The sequence below is a fragment of the Larus michahellis genome, chromosome 11 (assembly GCF_964199755.1).
Source record: "Larus michahellis chromosome 11, bLarMic1.1, whole genome shotgun sequence".
In the NCBI taxonomy this organism is placed as follows: Eukaryota; Metazoa; Chordata; class Aves; order Charadriiformes; family Laridae; genus Larus; species Larus michahellis.
Genome location: NC_133906.1, coordinates 5,801,863 through 5,819,297, shown reverse-complemented (window position 1 = coordinate 5,819,297; position 17,435 = coordinate 5,801,863). Strand labels below are relative to the sequence as shown.

General features: G+C 42.7%; 1 protein-coding gene across 1 annotated transcript in view; it reads left to right on the top strand.

The window, feature by feature from the left end:
- Positions 1 to 17,435, top strand: part of WWC1 (WW and C2 domain containing 1) — a 72,300-nt gene that overhangs the window by 27,657 nt on the left and 27,208 nt on the right. Inside the window, exons 2-7 of the mRNA XM_074603810.1 lie at positions 6,201 to 6,310; positions 12,372 to 12,575; positions 14,307 to 14,383; positions 15,316 to 15,395; positions 16,331 to 16,460; positions 16,991 to 17,137. Of these exons, the coding sequence (XP_074459911.1) occupies positions 6,201 to 6,310; positions 12,372 to 12,575; positions 14,307 to 14,383; positions 15,316 to 15,395; positions 16,331 to 16,460; positions 16,991 to 17,137 (748 nt within the window). The remainder of the gene's footprint in view (positions 1 to 6,200; positions 6,311 to 12,371; positions 12,576 to 14,306; positions 14,384 to 15,315; positions 15,396 to 16,330; positions 16,461 to 16,990; positions 17,138 to 17,435) is intronic.

Genomic DNA, 17,435 nt, shown 5'->3' with positions numbered 1-17,435 from the left:
GGAGGGAAGGGGAGAGATGAACGGAGCTGTTGGTTTTTGATGGCGAATGCTGTAGCTGTAAGAGGAGCTGACGTGAAGGTCCCGAGTGATCAGGTGCCACCTTTGCGCCTGATGCAGTGAGCTGCTGCTATCGGTATAGTGACCTGTCGGAAATTCCCTGGTGTGTAGTTTCACCTATATAGAGTCATGAAGGATTTTATGTAAGGCCGTGTGATCTGCGCTGAACTCATTAAAATAAAGCTCTGGTGTTTAAATGGCTTTGCTGTGTTATGGGGGGCTGAGGAACCCTGCAAACATAGGGATTAATCGGGTTTACGTACAGCGTAGAAAGCTGGCAAGCCACTGCTGGTTTATAAACGCTTAATGTCTCGGTGACCCAGGCGCAGCGTTTGTGGTCTGCACGTACATGTACATGCACATACGGACTCACAGACACGAGCCTGACTTTAAAGCTGGGTGTGGGTTTGTGAGATTGCTGTAGGCCACCAGTTGGCACTGAAATCCAATCTCTACAAAAATAACATTTCCTGTTTTAAGAAGTTCAGAATTGATTTCTGTTACCTTTGTAGCATTAGCTCCAGATTTGTAAGTGGCACAGTTCACCCATCTCCTCCTCCTGTCAGGAACCTCTCTGATCTCAGAACTGTGTTTAACAAACCTTCTGTCAATCAAAAACTTGTTATACAAGGATTATTTGCCTTCAGTTTCCTGTGTAATGAGGTTTTTGATTGACAACAGTGGAGTTAAAGACTATAGAAAGGCTTTCTGAATCTGAGATGAGCAAGTTTCCATTTAATAGTGTTTGCACATGATAACATTGGCTTCCAGTTTTATCTGTGAAAGAAGCTGAAGGTGATAGATCAAAAATTATAAGAAATAGAGAAAGCCTTCTCATTTAAAAATGATGCGACTTACGAACTAGAGCTAGGAAACTAACTTTCTATTTCCCGCTCTGGGAGCGGGATTTGAACGTTGTTTGCTGTACAAGTACTTGAGCTATTGGGGACAAGTGTTTTGCAAAGATGGAAGTGTCTCAGTGTGTTCACTGGCCGGTGGGTGGGCAATGGCTTTCCCTTCCTCCTGCCTCTGCCTGAAGACTGTGAGATACTCCAGAGGTTAGGAAGTTGCTAATAGGTGTGATGCCGTTATATTTTACCTCTGTTTTCAAGATAAGTTTCTGAAATGGTGTCCTTGACCTGCTGTGTGTGGTGGTTGATGAGGGTACCTGGTTTCCAGGTGTCCTAATGAGCAATTACACTTGCTGAAGTAAACTTGAATTTCTTGAATGAAATCAAATGAAAAAATAACATTGAAAACCAAGAAAATGCGATAGAAATTGATAGATCTAAGTTGACATGTCTTTTCCCAAACACTAAATGTTCCTAAAAATGACCCTCATTAAAACTAATGGGGGAAGGGCAGTCACAGGTAAGATGAACAGGAGGTACAGGTGAGATGATAGGAGATGAACATGTGGGTTACTTTTTGGTGAGCTAGAAGGCCAGAGTTAGGCGATGATCTACAAATATCTTCTCTAGCTCAAGCTGGTTTCACTTGTAGAAACACACCAAGTTTAGCCTCCAGCGTAGAAGCAGATGAAGCGCTTCAGGGGTAGCTCTGGTCTAACTGATGCTCTAAAGGGCATCAGAGCAAAGGGAGCGTGGCCGGAAGATGCAGACAAATTCATGTGTCTGAAAGCGTCGTCTCTCTTAGCTAGCCTAGTTTGGGTTTAATAAAAAATGCTATACCTACAGACTAAGTTTTCCCCCTCGGTTCCCTCTTTGTGACTGGAGATCAGATGTCAAAAGTCAGGATTTTCTGAACTTCTGGGTGCATTGCTTTCTTCTGAAAGCTGGATGAATGTATCTGGAGGTTTCCCTAACTGAGGAGGGTAGGGAATGCGTAAATCATTTTGTAGGTTTCCTTCCTTAGTTATAAGCACAGTGGGTGAAAGGGGTCCATTTTTCTAGATTGCTGCTTTAAGTCTAGCTACAGAGAGGACCTATTATATGATAATGTGGTTTGACTGAGTTGATGAGATTTTTCCAAAGCTCCTAGGAAGCTTTGTGAATTGCAAAGGAGGTGTTTCAAAAGAAATAGTTCTGCAGATGTGCCCTAGCTTTAACTTCTCAAATGCAGGAACAGTCCTGTTTTATGCGGAAATATTGCACTAACTGGATCATGTCTTGCTGTGAGAAAAGAAACTTTACCTTTTGCTTGTTTAATCCGCTGTGCTACATTGTGGGTGTGCTTAGAGAGATGCTTGCTTTTGGACACCTTCTGGAAAATTGGTTTATTTCAGTCTTCAAAACAACCCCTAAAATTGTATCTTAAAACAAGGAAATAATCTCCTTTTTCTTTTTGTGCATTATTCATAGTCTGGCTCATATTGCTTGTCTTTCATCTGTGATTGTAGCATTCCTTCTTTGATTTGTGCTGGTTTTTCCTACAACAGCAAGGGAAAGGAGTTTAGAAGAGTAAGTCATTTGGTTATGAAGCTGCAGTTATTTGGGGAAATAGCTGTATGACATATGTTGTCTGTAACAAATGGAATTACTCTCTTAATTCTGAAACTAATTACTCTTCTGTTTGCTAGGTGAATGACAGATTTCTCCTTTAATGAATACTTACCCCTCTGTACAAATGAGATAGTCGCAAGCTTGCGGTCAGCCAGGGAGGACAGCAGTGGTCCGTGCTTGGTGGTGGGCGCTCCTTGTGAGATATGCTGAGAATCTGAATCTCAAAGGTGAAATTATTGTCTGTTTCTGAGCCTTAGTAACTGGCAAGTCTCCAGCTGGCCTGTGTCATCACTATAGCAGACCGATCCTGCCTTGCTTTTTCTCCCCTTTTTCCAAAACTCCAACACAAAGAACTGAATGAGTGGAGTTCATGCATTATGCTTCATATGGAAAATAGGAATAAGCATCCTGCAGTTGCTTGGTCCTGGCTTCCTATCAAGTCTGACAGTTCCTGATCCCATCTAGAAAGGAATTCAGCTGCTTCTAGCAAAATAGGACTGGACAAAAGCTAAACAGAAGCATTAAGAGTTTGGTATTAAACATTGGGGCATCAAAGTTGGCACTACAACACTATTCCCTGATGAAAGTAGTCTGAGTCGTGGGGCTGATAGTGCACTTAATGCCGTGTTGGTTTTTTTTTTTTTTAAAAAAAGTTTGATTTTAATCTTAGATGTGATTCTTGAGTAGAATTCTGCTGCAGAAAACTCTGCTCAGTGTGTAATACAAATTAAGCTACTGAAGTATGTTTTATACCTGCAGCACACCCTCACCTAATATATTTTAAGTATAGGTTTAATTACTGCCCTGTGTTGAGGGATGTTTGCTTGGATCACTTGCCGAAAATGTTGAGCACTGTGGCTGGAACGTGGGAAAGGTATGGATTCTAGTTTAATCAATCCATAGGGCTGAGTGGAAACTGCTGTACAAGGTTGGAGACTGCAAACCCAGGGTGAAATGACACCTCTTCTGACAAAGCTCTCTACAGAAGTAGCAAAACAGCAATCACAAACCCAATTCACAGCAGTATTTTGAGTGTTACTAATCGAACGACCACTTGGACTCTGCGTGGCCTAGATGGCACCCTCTAACCCTTCTGACTTTAAATATATTTTTACAAATAAATAAATATAACTGTTCCTCCTTTCCCTTGTTCCAAATAACATCTAATAAACATTGAATTTAGGCTTTACCAGTGAAAACTTTTCACTGATTTTTTTTTTCTTTTTCTTATAAAATACTTGGCCACGGAAGAACAATGTCATGCTTATCAGGGCAATCAAATAATTACAACACAAGTCCTCAGCAGTTACACTGAAGTACCATCAAGCTGGTTTTCCTGATGTGTGTGAATTTGAGACCAGCCCTTGGACAGCTTTTAAAAATCAGCTTGATTCTGAAGTGTCAAGAAAATAAGCAGAGACCAGTTCTTGCGGTTGTCTTTTGGTTTGGTTTTTTGGTTTGTCTTTTTTTTTTTTTTGCAAGCGCATGACCATCCTGAAGATGCTGAGGCTTTTCTGCATTTGTTTTGGTAGGCTTGAAGGAGCAAGCACCCTCAGGAGCGCTCCCAAGGAGCCTGCTTTGCCCAGGGGGGCTATGCTGCGGTCATGCAGGGCAAGCTGTGTTCCCCAGTACCTGCCGTGTCATTCCAGCGTGTCTCTGCCCCTCTAAGGGATGAGAGCAGGTCCTGCGGAGTCTGGCATTCAGCACTGCTCCTTCCCTCTTCTTTGCCTGTCCTCCTTCCATTTGCTTTTATTTAATGTTAGCAGTTCAGTGTTCAGAGAGGTGAAAGTGCCAAGTTAAAATTGCCGACATGTTTGCAACAGCATTTTCGTCCGTGTTATCTCCAGAGAGTTGCTTGTATCTAACCTTGCTCTGCATTTTTACCCTTGTGCGTCTTTGACTTGATCAACTCAGAGCAGCACGTACTGGCTACTCTGGGGCTGAGGAAACGGCTTGGTCCACAGGGAAAAAAGTGGGATAAAGGATAGGACTCAGAAGTGTTGAGATTCTGTTTTATTTTCAGGTAATCTCTCTTTTCTATACAAACATGCTTTTGGGTAGTCAGTCTAGATTAAGAACAGTAAAAATAAACTATTGAGAAGGTTTCACAGTTCGATGTTGTGAAGCTCGAGTTATTTTTTTGCACTTTTTTGCTTTAAATTTAATTGAAGTTTTCCGAGAAAATAGTGGTTCAAGCACTGCTTCAGATGGCAAAGGCAATAATTTGAAGGTGAAATGCAGCAGCAGGTACTTAAAGATCTTAGTGGCTTACAAAGCTTTTACAGAAATGTGCTCACCTCATTCTTAGCATATGCTATGACTTCCAGATCATGTCTTGGGGGGAATTATGTTAGTCGTTAAATGTTGATTTTATTTTGAACCTCTTATGGTTGGAGGGTTTTTCCTAAAATTCCCCTGTACACTAATGAGTGACTGTAAGATGTTAATATGAGGCTATCAGTTGGTTGGTTGGTGCCTTTAGATGAAGCGTGCTCAAAACTTAATAAAACTCTTTATCTGCTCAATTACCTTTGGATATGAAAGACTTTCTGCAAATCTGTTCAGTCTCTTACAGTGGGTTGGAAACTTGCTTTCTTAGCCACCTTACCTTCCTGTGGCATGCCGCTTGTACGTGGCAGAGTTCAGTACAGTTCCATGGCTGCTTTTTGACCATTTGCTCATAGCATGTGCAGCGTAAGTGCTGGAGAGGGGCTGTCGTGCTTTACGGTGTCCTCTGCATTCTGCCCAAAGGGCTCTTCTGCTAAGTCCGATTCACGGGCCCCGACACCAAGTGATGGCCCTCCTTCCAGACAGGCCACGTTGGGGTTGTGCAATGGATCTATGGGCCTGTGGCGTATTATGCTGTTGGCAGCTGGATCTGTGAGATACCTGCAAGCTCCGTTCTTCCTGGCTTGTGCCTCCCTGCAGTGATACGTTTGGTTAGTAGTTTTGTTGGGAGCAAAGGGAGGAAAGGGACGTGATTTCAGTGACTAAAATCTGTGGGGTCCCTCAAGGAGTGGATGCTCTAAGCTTTGTTTCTAGCCACGGCACGCAAGCCTTCAGACTGTTGCTGGATGTGATCTCTAATATAAAAAACTCATCAGAGCAGTATTGTGGAAATACTTCCCTGTTTGGACGGAGTGGGTTACACGTTTTCAGGAAGCTGAGAAACTAATTCAGTTTGTCATTAATGAAACAGAACATATTGCAATGCAAATGAGTGGAGTTGCATGACAAGTGGTCCCACAGTCCTCAGCACTCGCTATTGATTGTGCAGTCTTAATTATTCATGCTATGCAAATTGCATTTCTCATCTCGCTCCTTCTTGTCTACATATTTTTGATACAGGACTTGCCTGCAAACAGCCCTGTTCTTTCACTTGAGAGACGAGGATTGTTTCTAGCAAAGTTCTTAATGTTCCTTTGTTGAGCGAGTACATGTGGAGTCAGGCAAGGCTCGGGAGCTCTGTCAGAATGAATTCATCTTACTGTAACTTCAGATGAAGAAAGGGAAGAGTCTTTGTGGAGTATTATTTGATAGGAACAAAAGCTTTAAAACAGTTTTCAACTTTCTTTGTTTTCTATACTGAAGCCCTTGTGGTACTTATTTTCTGGTCAGTTGTTTGGAATAGACATGTGGGAGCGTTCTTTTATTCATCCTAAATATTATTTTGCATTTCAGGTATACTAAACCACTAACCTTTGCAGACTGCATTAGTGATGAATTGCCGTTAGGATGGGAAGAAGCTTATGACCCTCAGGTTGGAGTTTATTACATAGACCACAACACCAGTAAGTGACATATTATTGTATTTTTGCAGAGTGATTGTTTTCTACCTGTGTTTAAAATGTACTTAACACAAAACCACAAAATGGGTAACTGTGTTTTAGAGTAGGTGAGATCTGCAGCCTGTGAAATCAAATCCTGTCCTTCTCCATCGTACAAGTTACTTCCCTCTCTAAACCAGGAATTTGAGATCTTTTAATTTGCAGTCTTCAAATCAGCAGTCATGTTCAAGCTAATAGCATGGACACACCTCCGAAAGATTTGGCTCTGCTGAGGAGTCTGACTAGGTAGCAATGATCTGGAGTTTGTCCTTAGCCTGGAATTTGTCCTTGTGGCAGGACCATTGGAAAGAGGGCAAAGGTCTTGTGTTGATTCCTCTGGCAGGGGGAGTGGAATGAGCTCCCTTTGCTGCAGGAGTTCACACTGCCTTTACTGGAGAGGAAGCTCTCAAGTGGGCTTGGGATGTCCTGAGAATTGTGCAAGTTGGAAAAGAGTTAAGTTCAGGCTTGTGGTATTTTCATTCTGTATCCCCAAACTAAGCCACTGCTTACTGTCTTTGTTAGATTACTTGAAAGACCAGAAGTGTTAAGCTTTATAAGCTGATTTGAATTATAAAAAAAAAAAATAAAAATACAGAACTTGATATATCATTACAGACATTGTTAGGCAATGTGTATTGGGTTGTGCTAGAACAAGTCCCCTGAAAAAAGTTATAAACAAAATAAATCAGTGACTCTGATTCTCTTTACAGAACAGCTCCAATTGCAGTCCAGAAGTTCACAGCAGAACCATGCCCAGGCCCTTTTGGAGGTGCTTGTAACTCATGCAAAGACAAAAGCTTTTAAAAGACAAAAGTGCCTTGAAACTGTTGGGTTTTGGGGTGGTTTTTTGTGTTTTTGTTGTTTGTTTTTTTTTTTTCTTCAATTGAGAACTCCAGCAATTTTTTTTCAGCAAGTCATGAGTTCTTTTTTAAATAAAAATGTGGATGTCGTTTTTTTGGTGTGTTTTTTTTTTTTTCCTTTGGCTACCTTCACACCCTTCCCTTTTTCAGAAAAGCCACATTTGCATTTGGCCTGAGACTGTACCTTCTAGGTTTTAGTAACTTCTCTTGGGTATTAAAAATGCAGAATGAAAAAAGCCTATTCTTAAAAAGGACTAACTACCCTCTGCGACACAAAGAGCAAATGTCTCCAGATGTGAAGGTGACACAAATATTTTTACATAAAGCTTATGTCATCCCAATATCACAGTATGCGCATATCTTTAAATGGGTTTATCCTAATTATTTTTCTGTGAGGCAGGGGATGTTGATTTTTCCATTTTCAGGAAAGGATAGTGGGGAAGAAAGGGTAGACAAGCCTCCAGGATCACAGAAAGGAGATCTGCAGGGGAGAGGACTGGACAAACTTTGCTTGAGACGGTGCTAAATTGCAAGACACAAATTGGGGTCTCCTGTAGGTCTGTAAGACCCTGTCTTGTGTCCCTTGCACTTCCAAAAGAAAGCACTCTGGAGAGTTAACGATGAGGTTGCCTTTTAAAGATGGTCTGAATCTTAATGCTTTTTCCAGTCTCTCACTTGGGTCTGGGTTATTCCTGTGCTGACCACACTTACAAAAGGAGTAAGAGCTGAGTTTAGAAGTCTTGGTAAGGCTTTTCTTAACTTCAGAAGTCTTGACTTCTGAATGATTTAAATGTTTTCATGACTGTGTGCTGCCAGGAAGAGAGAAGAGCCTGGGCAAGCTCTCCAGAGGGGTCAAGACTATGATTGGATTTCTCTTCCCTTCTCTGGTGGTTGGAGGTTTGCCGGGATGGATCAGGTGCTGGGACGTGGGAGGTGCCTACCAGGGTGCTGCAGGCCAAGAACAGCCCAGAGAGAGGGACATGCCACCTTCCAGTGTCTCTGAAGGGCTTTGCTGCGTTTAGCAGCAGTGTTGGATTAAGAGGTTCCTGCCAATTCAGGTTTACCTGTACAAGGCTTTTGGGGAAGCTCTTTGTTCCTAGTGAAACAGCTGTGGGGCTTGGTGGTTTTTCCCTTGGATCAGTTCCCTCTGCTGGTTTATCAGGCAGTGACATTGCTGTAGATGTAAGCCTCTGCAGTTGCTGCGGGAGCTGGCATCGTCCCCAAGAGAAATAATATTCAGCCCACCTTCTGAAGTGGACATCAGGGTCACCTCTGACTGCAGGAAAAACTTGGCTCCAGTAAAATGAGAGGATGTATCCAAGAGTCTTTTCCTTGTCTCCTCTGAACTTTGTCTTCACTTTGAGATGTATTTTTATTTTCTCATTTGTCTTCCTCCCCTATCCACACTGGAGAAAGCTGAGTGCTTGTTGTCACCGTGGCGCATCCTAGCCAAAACTGTGGCATTAACTTACTCTGCTGGCATTCCCCTAGACACGGATGGCTAGCTGTGGTCCTGGCGGAACGCAGTCCAGGTACAGGATAAAAGACCTCGATTTGAAGCCTGCTGTGGCACATGCAGGCATGTTGGACCTCCTGAGTGTTTCAGCTAGCAGAAACAGAGGTGGTGGAGTCTCTGTCTCTGGAGACATTCCAAACCCGCCTGGACGCGTTCCTGTCCAACCTGCTCTAGGTGACCCTGCTCTGGCAGGGGGGTTGGACTAGATGATCTCCAGAGGTCCCTTCCAACCCTGACGATTCTGTGAAACTGCAGCTTGTAGGTGGGATGAACCAAACATGATCTTAGTTGTACATTTGAGTTGTCCGTGGGGTGAATGCCCAAAGATCTGGTTGCAGGTCTGAGCTCTGCGTGGTCTGGGCAGTTATCCCTGGTCTGTGCCTGTCAAAAGCACCACAGGCTTCAAAGGGCGTGCAGAGAAGGCTTCAAACCATGCTGATACCTGGTTAATAGCAGCAGCTCTTAAAAAGTTTCACTTCCATGGGATGTCACAGGCTACAAGACTTGACATAGAATTTCAATTAAAAGGTTAAAAAGAGAAGCAAAATCATGACCCTGTTTTTTATGCCAGCTCTAATCCAAATCATGATAAAGCAAACCATATCCACTTACCTTCAGCTAATCAAGAGCCTCATCGTTGTGGCTGATGTTGAAGTATCCTCTGGAGAGTGTCCAAAACCTTCTTTGGTGCCAAGGTCTCTTGCAGATTCCCTGTGCAGGAAGGAAGCGTCATCAGAGGGTGTGAAGGGAATGGAGGCACGTTGGTTCTTGCTGTACAATTGAAGTCTGTGAGACTAATTATCAGAAACGAGCCCAAGGACAGACCTAAATTAAATCTAAAGCCAGGAGACATTAAAAAAACTGAGATGGAGAACACTTCTAACCTTCTCTCTGAGGCAAAATAAATACAATTAAATTGAGCTGAGTACCCAGAATATTCCTAATACAGTATTAATGCACAGCCCTGAGTGTCTCTCTAGGGGAGAACTTCTTTGGAATTTGATTTGCACAAAGAAATGGTGATTTTCTTGCCAGATGCTGATGCAAGCATAGTAAGACTACATTCTTCGAACATGAAACAATCAGATTTATTTATGACAAGCTCAACATCAAATTAAAAATTCACAAGACAACAAATGATGTAATAGCCTGCATTTCTGTAGTCCTTTCATCTAACTTTTGAACGTACTTTGTGTTTCTCAGTAGCTGGGGCAGATCAAGAGCCCTTGGCCAACGTTTTCATAGATTGTTATTGCATGTTTGAAAATCAAAGTGGCAGCCAAGGGGATACAGTTAGTGCTGTGGTTACTGAAAAGGTTGAGGTGAATGTTGAGAAAAACGGGAACAAAGCAGTTTTGGTAATGAAGCGCGTTGTCCATGCCCTCCGCGAGCTGGCTGCCAGGCATTCACTTTGTCGGGTGGTGTATACGCTTGGGGCAGCGTCAGTGTTTCACCACCTAAGGGAGGTGTTCAGGATTGTAGATTTTTACAGTCGTCTCCTGGTTGCTTATAATGGAGGGACTCCCCTGCAGCAGCTTCTGCTGCCCTTCTTGCAATTATCAGAAGAATGGGCTGTTAGTTTAAGGGAAAACTGGAAATAACCAAGCTCGAAGAAGCCATAGGTACAGGTAGACTTATGACCCAGTGTCCTGAATACCCACAACCTTCAAGAGTTGTGGGTACGTTGCCAACATACTCATTAAGCTTGAAATTAAGAGTCCTGAGTCATTGGTTGCTGGTGCTTGTTTGTGCAGCCTGGCCCGGGCAACCTGCGTGTCTGGGAATACGGGGGCATCTCTCTGGGGAACCTGCACCAGACTTTCCCCTTCTGGCTCAGCTCTGGAGTAAAGGGCGTTATTCCACCTGGGTGTGGGTAATGGTTATTTGGAAAATGGGATTTGGGGGCAAGAATAGAGATGGGAGCCTGGGGTTTTCACACTCTTACAGTCGATGCACTGCTGTGTCTTTCTGGCTTTTCTTTTGCTCCCTCTATGAGAGACCACAGTGCTGTCTGGGAAGGTGCCAGCACCTACAGTTGGCACAAGGAGATGCTTTTTCATCAAGTTATTTTGGGGCAATTTTTTTGGTCCAGGCTTAGCTTTGGTATTACATCAGCTGAAACGTTGCTTCTGCTAGCAGGACTTTTTGTTGACGTGCTTCTACAAACTATACTGTTAGTGCCTTAAAAGTTTTCTTTTTTAATCATCTTTTGCAGCTTCTTTAAGATTTGCTATGTAACTTGAAATGCCATGTGTTCTTCTGGGTCTTGAGATCCTGTTAAAACAAGCTATTGCTGGAATATCCTGTAATTTTCTCCTCAGCATGATCATGGACAGCTTGTGAAAATGGTTGAGTGTCCATCCCTTGGGTAAAATCCTTTATTCCTAGTTCTGCTCCTAGGATTATTGTCAAACTGTTCTCTTCCCTAAATGCTGTGTATTGTGGTGTTAGTCTTACGCCCGACTCACTTAAGAGCTGCTCATACCTTCCACCGTGGCAGCTTTTACTAAATATTTAAAGAGGCTCTTAAGATATGCAGATTAGATTCCTACTGATAGTTTCAAGCAGCTCTTTTATATTAATTATTCATTATGTGGTAACTATGCGTCCTTATTCAAGCATGGTAGTTTAGACAGTTTAGAGCACTTAGTCGACTGAATATTGGAACCTGTTCCAAGCAAGAACATATAATAGCCTTGAAAGAGAAATGAAAAATATTTTGGACACTTCTTCACAAAACTGAGACAAATACTGACAATAAATTTGCCTAATTAGTATTAGGACTAGCTGTATGTCTGTGACCTTATGCGTTTTTCATTATTAGAGACCTGAAAAGCAATGTATTGGTTTTGTTGGGGTAACAGAGATGGAAGTGGTGTAGCTGTTTGTGACTGCGTTGCCTACGTTACCAAAAAATATTTTTCTTAAACTCCGCCTCCTGTATTCTGCAGTGATTTACTGCTGTGCCCGCTTTCAGTAAGGAAATGTTTATTCCTCTTCTGAGACTCTGTTTATATAATGTCGTTTGAGATGCTTTCATGAATGTATTCCGTGACATAACGAGTCTTTATTTTTATTTACCTATGGAATCTTGAGTGAGAAGGTTTTCTTTCCCCTCTTTGATAAAAGGCACTTGGCAGCCAAAGAGGACGGGCAGAGCTGTAATTGCTTTCATGTTGTCAGATGCAGTATAATGCAGTCATGTGGCAATGATGTTTTCTGAAAGTTTTTTATCAGTGAAGTAGTAGAGGTATTTTATTAGTAATGTTATAAAGCATTTACAGTAAAGATAAGTCTAACAGTCAGTGTCAGTATCTTGGAGCTTGTGTGTGCCTGTGCTCATGTGGATGTTCTAAGAGGCAGAACCAGGTTGGCCTCAGCAGCAGAGGGCTTGGAGAGTTGGGTGATGATTTTGTCATGAATTATTCTATATGGTGATTCAGCATGGTAGAGCTCATTGGAGTTCATTGAGGATCAGTGGTGACCTCCTAAGAAAAAAAGGAAAATGTCATTATTCCCCTTTTTTATGGGGCAAGGGGCTATTTTGAAGTATTGCCATAAATGGTGGAGCATCTCCAGGCAGCAATACAGCTGTACAAAAGTGTAACTGCTTTCCATTGATCTTTCCTCCTTCTGCTTTCTCTCCAAGAAACTACACAGATAGAAGACCCTCGTGTGCAGTGGCGGCGGGAGCAGGAGCATATGCTGAAAGACTATCTTGTCCTGGCCCAGGAGGCGATTGCTGCGCAGAAGGAGATCTATCAAGTGAAGCAGCAGAGGCTTGAATTGGCCCAGCAAGAATATCGGCAGCTGCATGATGTTTGGGAGCACAAACTGGGCTCTCAGACCAGCTGTGAGTAGTTAGTCAACTCGTATCTAGTGACCTGCTCAGTCATGGACCCACTAGGACAGGAAACTGCTTGAAGCTGGTCCTCTGATAGAGCACTGGGATGTGTTGTGCTGTGGCACTCGCCACGTTTGCTCAGTTTGTCTCAAAAGCAATAGCTGCCTAGCACCCGTTTGATGAAGGGTAATTGCTAGGAAACGCTATTGCAGTTGGCTCGGTCACTGGAGTCGGTGTGCAGATTTTCAGCATGGGCTTAGGCAGATGTGAAAAAATGTGGTGGTTGGCTCAATGTGAAAAAAAATAAAGTTAGGTGGTATTTTCTGTGATTCTTCTGTCTGAAGTATAGAAGCAAGGCAAGAAGGCTCATCTCAGATAGCATTCCTAGGCCCTTTTGGAGTTTAACATCCCAGGTAGTTGGGTAGCTGTCTTGGGGGGATGAGGGTCTGTGTTTTGTGCCATGTAAAAGCTAACATTGCTGGATTATCTCTCTGCATATGAAGAACGTTGTTTTGTGCTCCCTTTTCTTTGTCACACAGGAAACATCAATACCCGTTGCTTCAGGAGTTGGTGCAGAAATGTTTATAGAAGGCCAAATTTCCTCTTTATTGTTACTAGTTAGGAGGTAGAAAATGTCTAGAGGAGGGTTTATTTCCTGCAAGTCTTCCAGAATTTTTTTTTATAATCCTTAGTACTGCAGACTTTTTATGTTCTTGCTAGCCACATCAATGGACTGACCTCCCCCTGCTTCGCCCTTGCTATGTTATGTCTTATGGTGGTGAATTCCACTGGCTAATCCTGTGCCTGATGTTAAAAAGTATTTAAGTAGTTTTCTGTCAATTGAAGGTTTCTTATTTGACTAGGGTCCTGTCCATCATCTCTGAAGTACAGGTTTTGGTCTTTTCTTAAGAGCACTCTACCCTAGTACTGGTATACCGGAGCAGTACACTAAGAACACCAAGAACATGAACTACATTGGCGTGATGCGATCTGTCTTTAAAAAGACACCCAAACAGAAAACTAGAAATGCTTTCCCATGTTTTATAGGGCATAAACTGATGGCTGCAAGGATCAAAATATCTCCCTTGCCTACAGCTACCTCTAGCAACATTGCTCATTGGGGAGCTTCTGTACCTTCTGAACCAGAAGGGTTTTAACCGCTGCTGAGAAGAGAAATCTGCTCTTAATGGGACATTGATTTAATGCGGTGTGACACACTGTATGATTGGTCATGTCCTCAAGGCTGTAAGAAGGCTTGCAGCGCATTTTTCAGTTTCTTCTCATTCTTTGCTTTTCTTTGTTTCCAAACATTCGGTGGATTGTTTACTCAACAAGAAAGTCTGAAAAATAAATAAATAAAGTAAACCTTTATGCAGTGCCTGTCCCTTCAGTTCTGTTAAATCCCTTTGGAAATGCGGGGAGCCACACTGTTGAGTGGAGTGAACGTGTTTGGGAGTCTGAGTTAAGTGTGTTAACCTGGAACAAATCAAGACTTTGGAGATGCGGGACATGCTCTGGCCTCTTTGGTTTACACTTTTTCTGGAGTACTTGACTGCACTATTGTCTTTCCCTGCCTTTGAGGGGTGAGAAAAGATCCGGAAAATGGGTAAAAGGCCTGCATCAGTGATGTGTGGAGATCTGGGTGTGCAGGAGCGATGGGAGGTCTTGATTTGTGATGGGGGTGGTAGAAGAGTAGGGAGGAAGGTAGAGCTGCTGAACCGAGTGTTGTGTTTGTTCTAGTGCTCTCTGGCTCATCGTCAAGTTCCAAGTATGACCCGGAGATCCTCAAAGCGGAGATTGCTACTACAAAATCCAGGGTAAGTAGTACGAACGGACCTTGGCTTGCCATGAGTAATCTTCTGATATTTCCAAACCTCGTGGCAAATACTAAAAGGAGATGCCAAAGCAGTTGAAAGAGCTAATGTTGCCATTCTTAATCTAGGAGATAATTTATCAGAATTCTCAAACATTGCCGACTTAAGAGTTTGAAACCCTTTTTTTCCCTTAGACTTTAGACGCCCTTGGAAGCTGGCAGTACACGCTGCTGCACAGCTGGGCTGTGGGGTATGGAGCTGCGTGCCGGCTCCTCGGTGTGCCGCAGCGCTGGGGAGCTGAGAGCTCTCTCCAGGGACTGGCAGCTGTTTTGTCGTGGGCTTAGTGCGGGTTGTTAGCAGCGGCAGTGCGTGTTCCCATGCAGAGCTCCGTTTGGGAAGAAGAAAGGACTAAAGTAAAGTAGGTCAGTCTGGCCTCTGTGGAGGAATATAAAACAGCGAGCTGTAGGGTCAGTGGATTTACAATATGTATTATCATCCTGCTGCGTTACTCATGCAGTGGGGCCTTTCAGTTTGGTATCTTGGAGGATGGCTTCTCTCACTGCAGTGTAACTCCCGTCCTGATGCTTAATGGTTGTTTTTTTTCAATGACTTGGGACGGTTTTAAACATTACTGAGTAAAATCAACATGTGTTTCATTCCCGTCTCTTTTGAGTTTTTCTCAGCTTTTCTGCTTATGAGGTTGGAACTTCCCTTGAGCCCCTTATTAAGTGGCGTAATATCTGGGAACTGGATAAATCCCTAGCCAGTGATAGTGTCCTGATGAGGATGCAGTCAGGGCTGTTGAGATGAACTGATTATCTGGAAACTTTCTTTAGAGTACTGTCTACACTGAGCAAGTTTTGAATTGAATGAGTAGTGCTGTACCTAAATATTCATATAATGTATCATTCTAAAAATGTGACACCTTGTTATAGGTTAATAAACTCAAGAGAGAAGTAGCTCACATGAAGCAAGAGCTCCAGTACAAAGAGCATGGATTTCAGACACTGAAGAAGTAAGTTTGTTCTCAAGATCTTATTTTGAGTAAAGAACACGTCTGGCTTGTAATGCATCCCCCTCCACATTTATAAATAGCTGCCTAAATAACGTAAGCTGAAATATGTTGCTGCTGATATCTTTAGGCATATGCAACTGAAAACAGTACACAGCCATGGGGGTAGTTCTCTTAAATCAATGCCTGTATGTGATTGACCGCATCAGGACTGACTTCATGGCAAAAAGATTTTGAACCAGGATCTCACCAGTTCAGTGGTATTCTGTTTTACTCGTTATTGCTCAATATGGGTGACGCAGTACAGCCTATTGTCTTAGCTACAACAACTATTGTTTTAGGGCACTGAGGAAAAATTTGGGGTGGAGTGGAAGGGGAGGAAAAGTTTCGGGTGCTTACCTTCGTATGAATAGACATCTGGCATGTTTTAAATAATGTCACTGGTTAATATCTTATTTATTATAACTGCCGACTGTGTTAGAACTCCTTTGAGACGAGGCGGCTTGTAATTAGGTTGTGCAAGCAAATACATCCATGCAGCGAGGTCTGTGCCTCGTTTTTGAAATCATGACTGAAAATAAGGTAATTCTCATAGATGGCTAAGGTGATCCGCTCTGGGTTAGAAGCAAGGTAACTAGCAGCCATCTGACGAGGCATACTGTTTGGGGGGTTTCCTGTGCATCTTTGTCCTCCCCAAGGAGTCAAAGGGATGATGTGTCTAAAATCAGAGTTCTGAAGCTTAGTGTACTTCTGAGTGGAGTAAATTTAGCGGTGATGAGTGGGGTTCTTTGTTCTTCCTATTGTCTTTATTATACTTTGGAGTGTGTGTTTTCTTAAAAATTAATGTCAAGATGCATGCCCCTAGGATGATTAAATTAACTGGACTTTATAAAGTGTTAGCTTACTGTTTGTTTTTTTTTTTTTTAATTTCCATGCAGAATTGACATGAAAATGTCTGATACTCAAGGTGGCTACAAACTTGATGAGGCACAAGCCATTTTAAGTGAAATGAAAGCTCTCAAGAAGGCCATCACATCAGGGGAGAAGGAAAAACAAGACCTCATTCAGGTATTGGAACAGGATGATTTGTGTCACCATTGCTATCAGATTGAATTTCGGAGAAGTAATTTAAGTATTTCGTATTTCAGATATGTAATTGAGATATTTATTAACACGTGTTAATTCTGTATTGTGGTTGGACTGCAGCCTTTTTGTTCTCCAGATCCTGGAAATAAGTAATATAAAATATAGCAACAGACAGTAGTAAGCACTTGCTTGCGCGTTTGTGTCAGGCTTTATTGGTCAAGAATAAGCCAGTGTGACTGTAGTGCTGTCAAGGAGCAGATCAGGAGAAACCATGAGAACGCTGTGGCCCCCTTGGTCTGCCATCTCCAGCAGAGAGCCTGTCTGTCTGGGCAAGATGGTGTGCTAATGCCCCTGGGCTGCAACCCAGCTGTGCCTCACCTCGTGTTTGCGGAGTCTGAGTGTGCACAGTAAACATGGTCAGATCTTAATCATGTAGTTTAGGCTAAAGCTATGTAGATGCTGAGGTACTTTGAGCAGAAGTGAGCTCACCTCATGACTTTTTATGATTTTAGAGCTTAGCCAGGTTAAAAGACAGCTTTGTGAATGACAGAGGATCCCAGTCAGACTTGTGGGCCAGCAGCATGTCTGTGGAAAGCTCCAGCCCTCTGTTACCCCGGCAGTACCTGGATGTCAGCTCCCAGACGGATGTTTCGGGAAATGTGAGTAACGCGTGAGAAACCAAGTGCATGTGGAGACATTCCTCTGAACTCCATGTAGTACTGCCTTCATAGGAGTTTCCAGGCATGGGCACATCTACAAAGTGGTACCTTCTCCTGGTTTAAAATTCAGTGTCACCTTCATTTTTGTGTGCAATGTTAATGGATCTCTAAAGGCAACCTGCTGTTTCCCCGCACTGTTTCTAATAGAACAACCCATGTGGGAATAAAAGGGAAGGAAGTTTTATTTTGCCTGTAGGTTTAACTTCTTGTGATACAAATACTCCCTTAGCTCTCTATA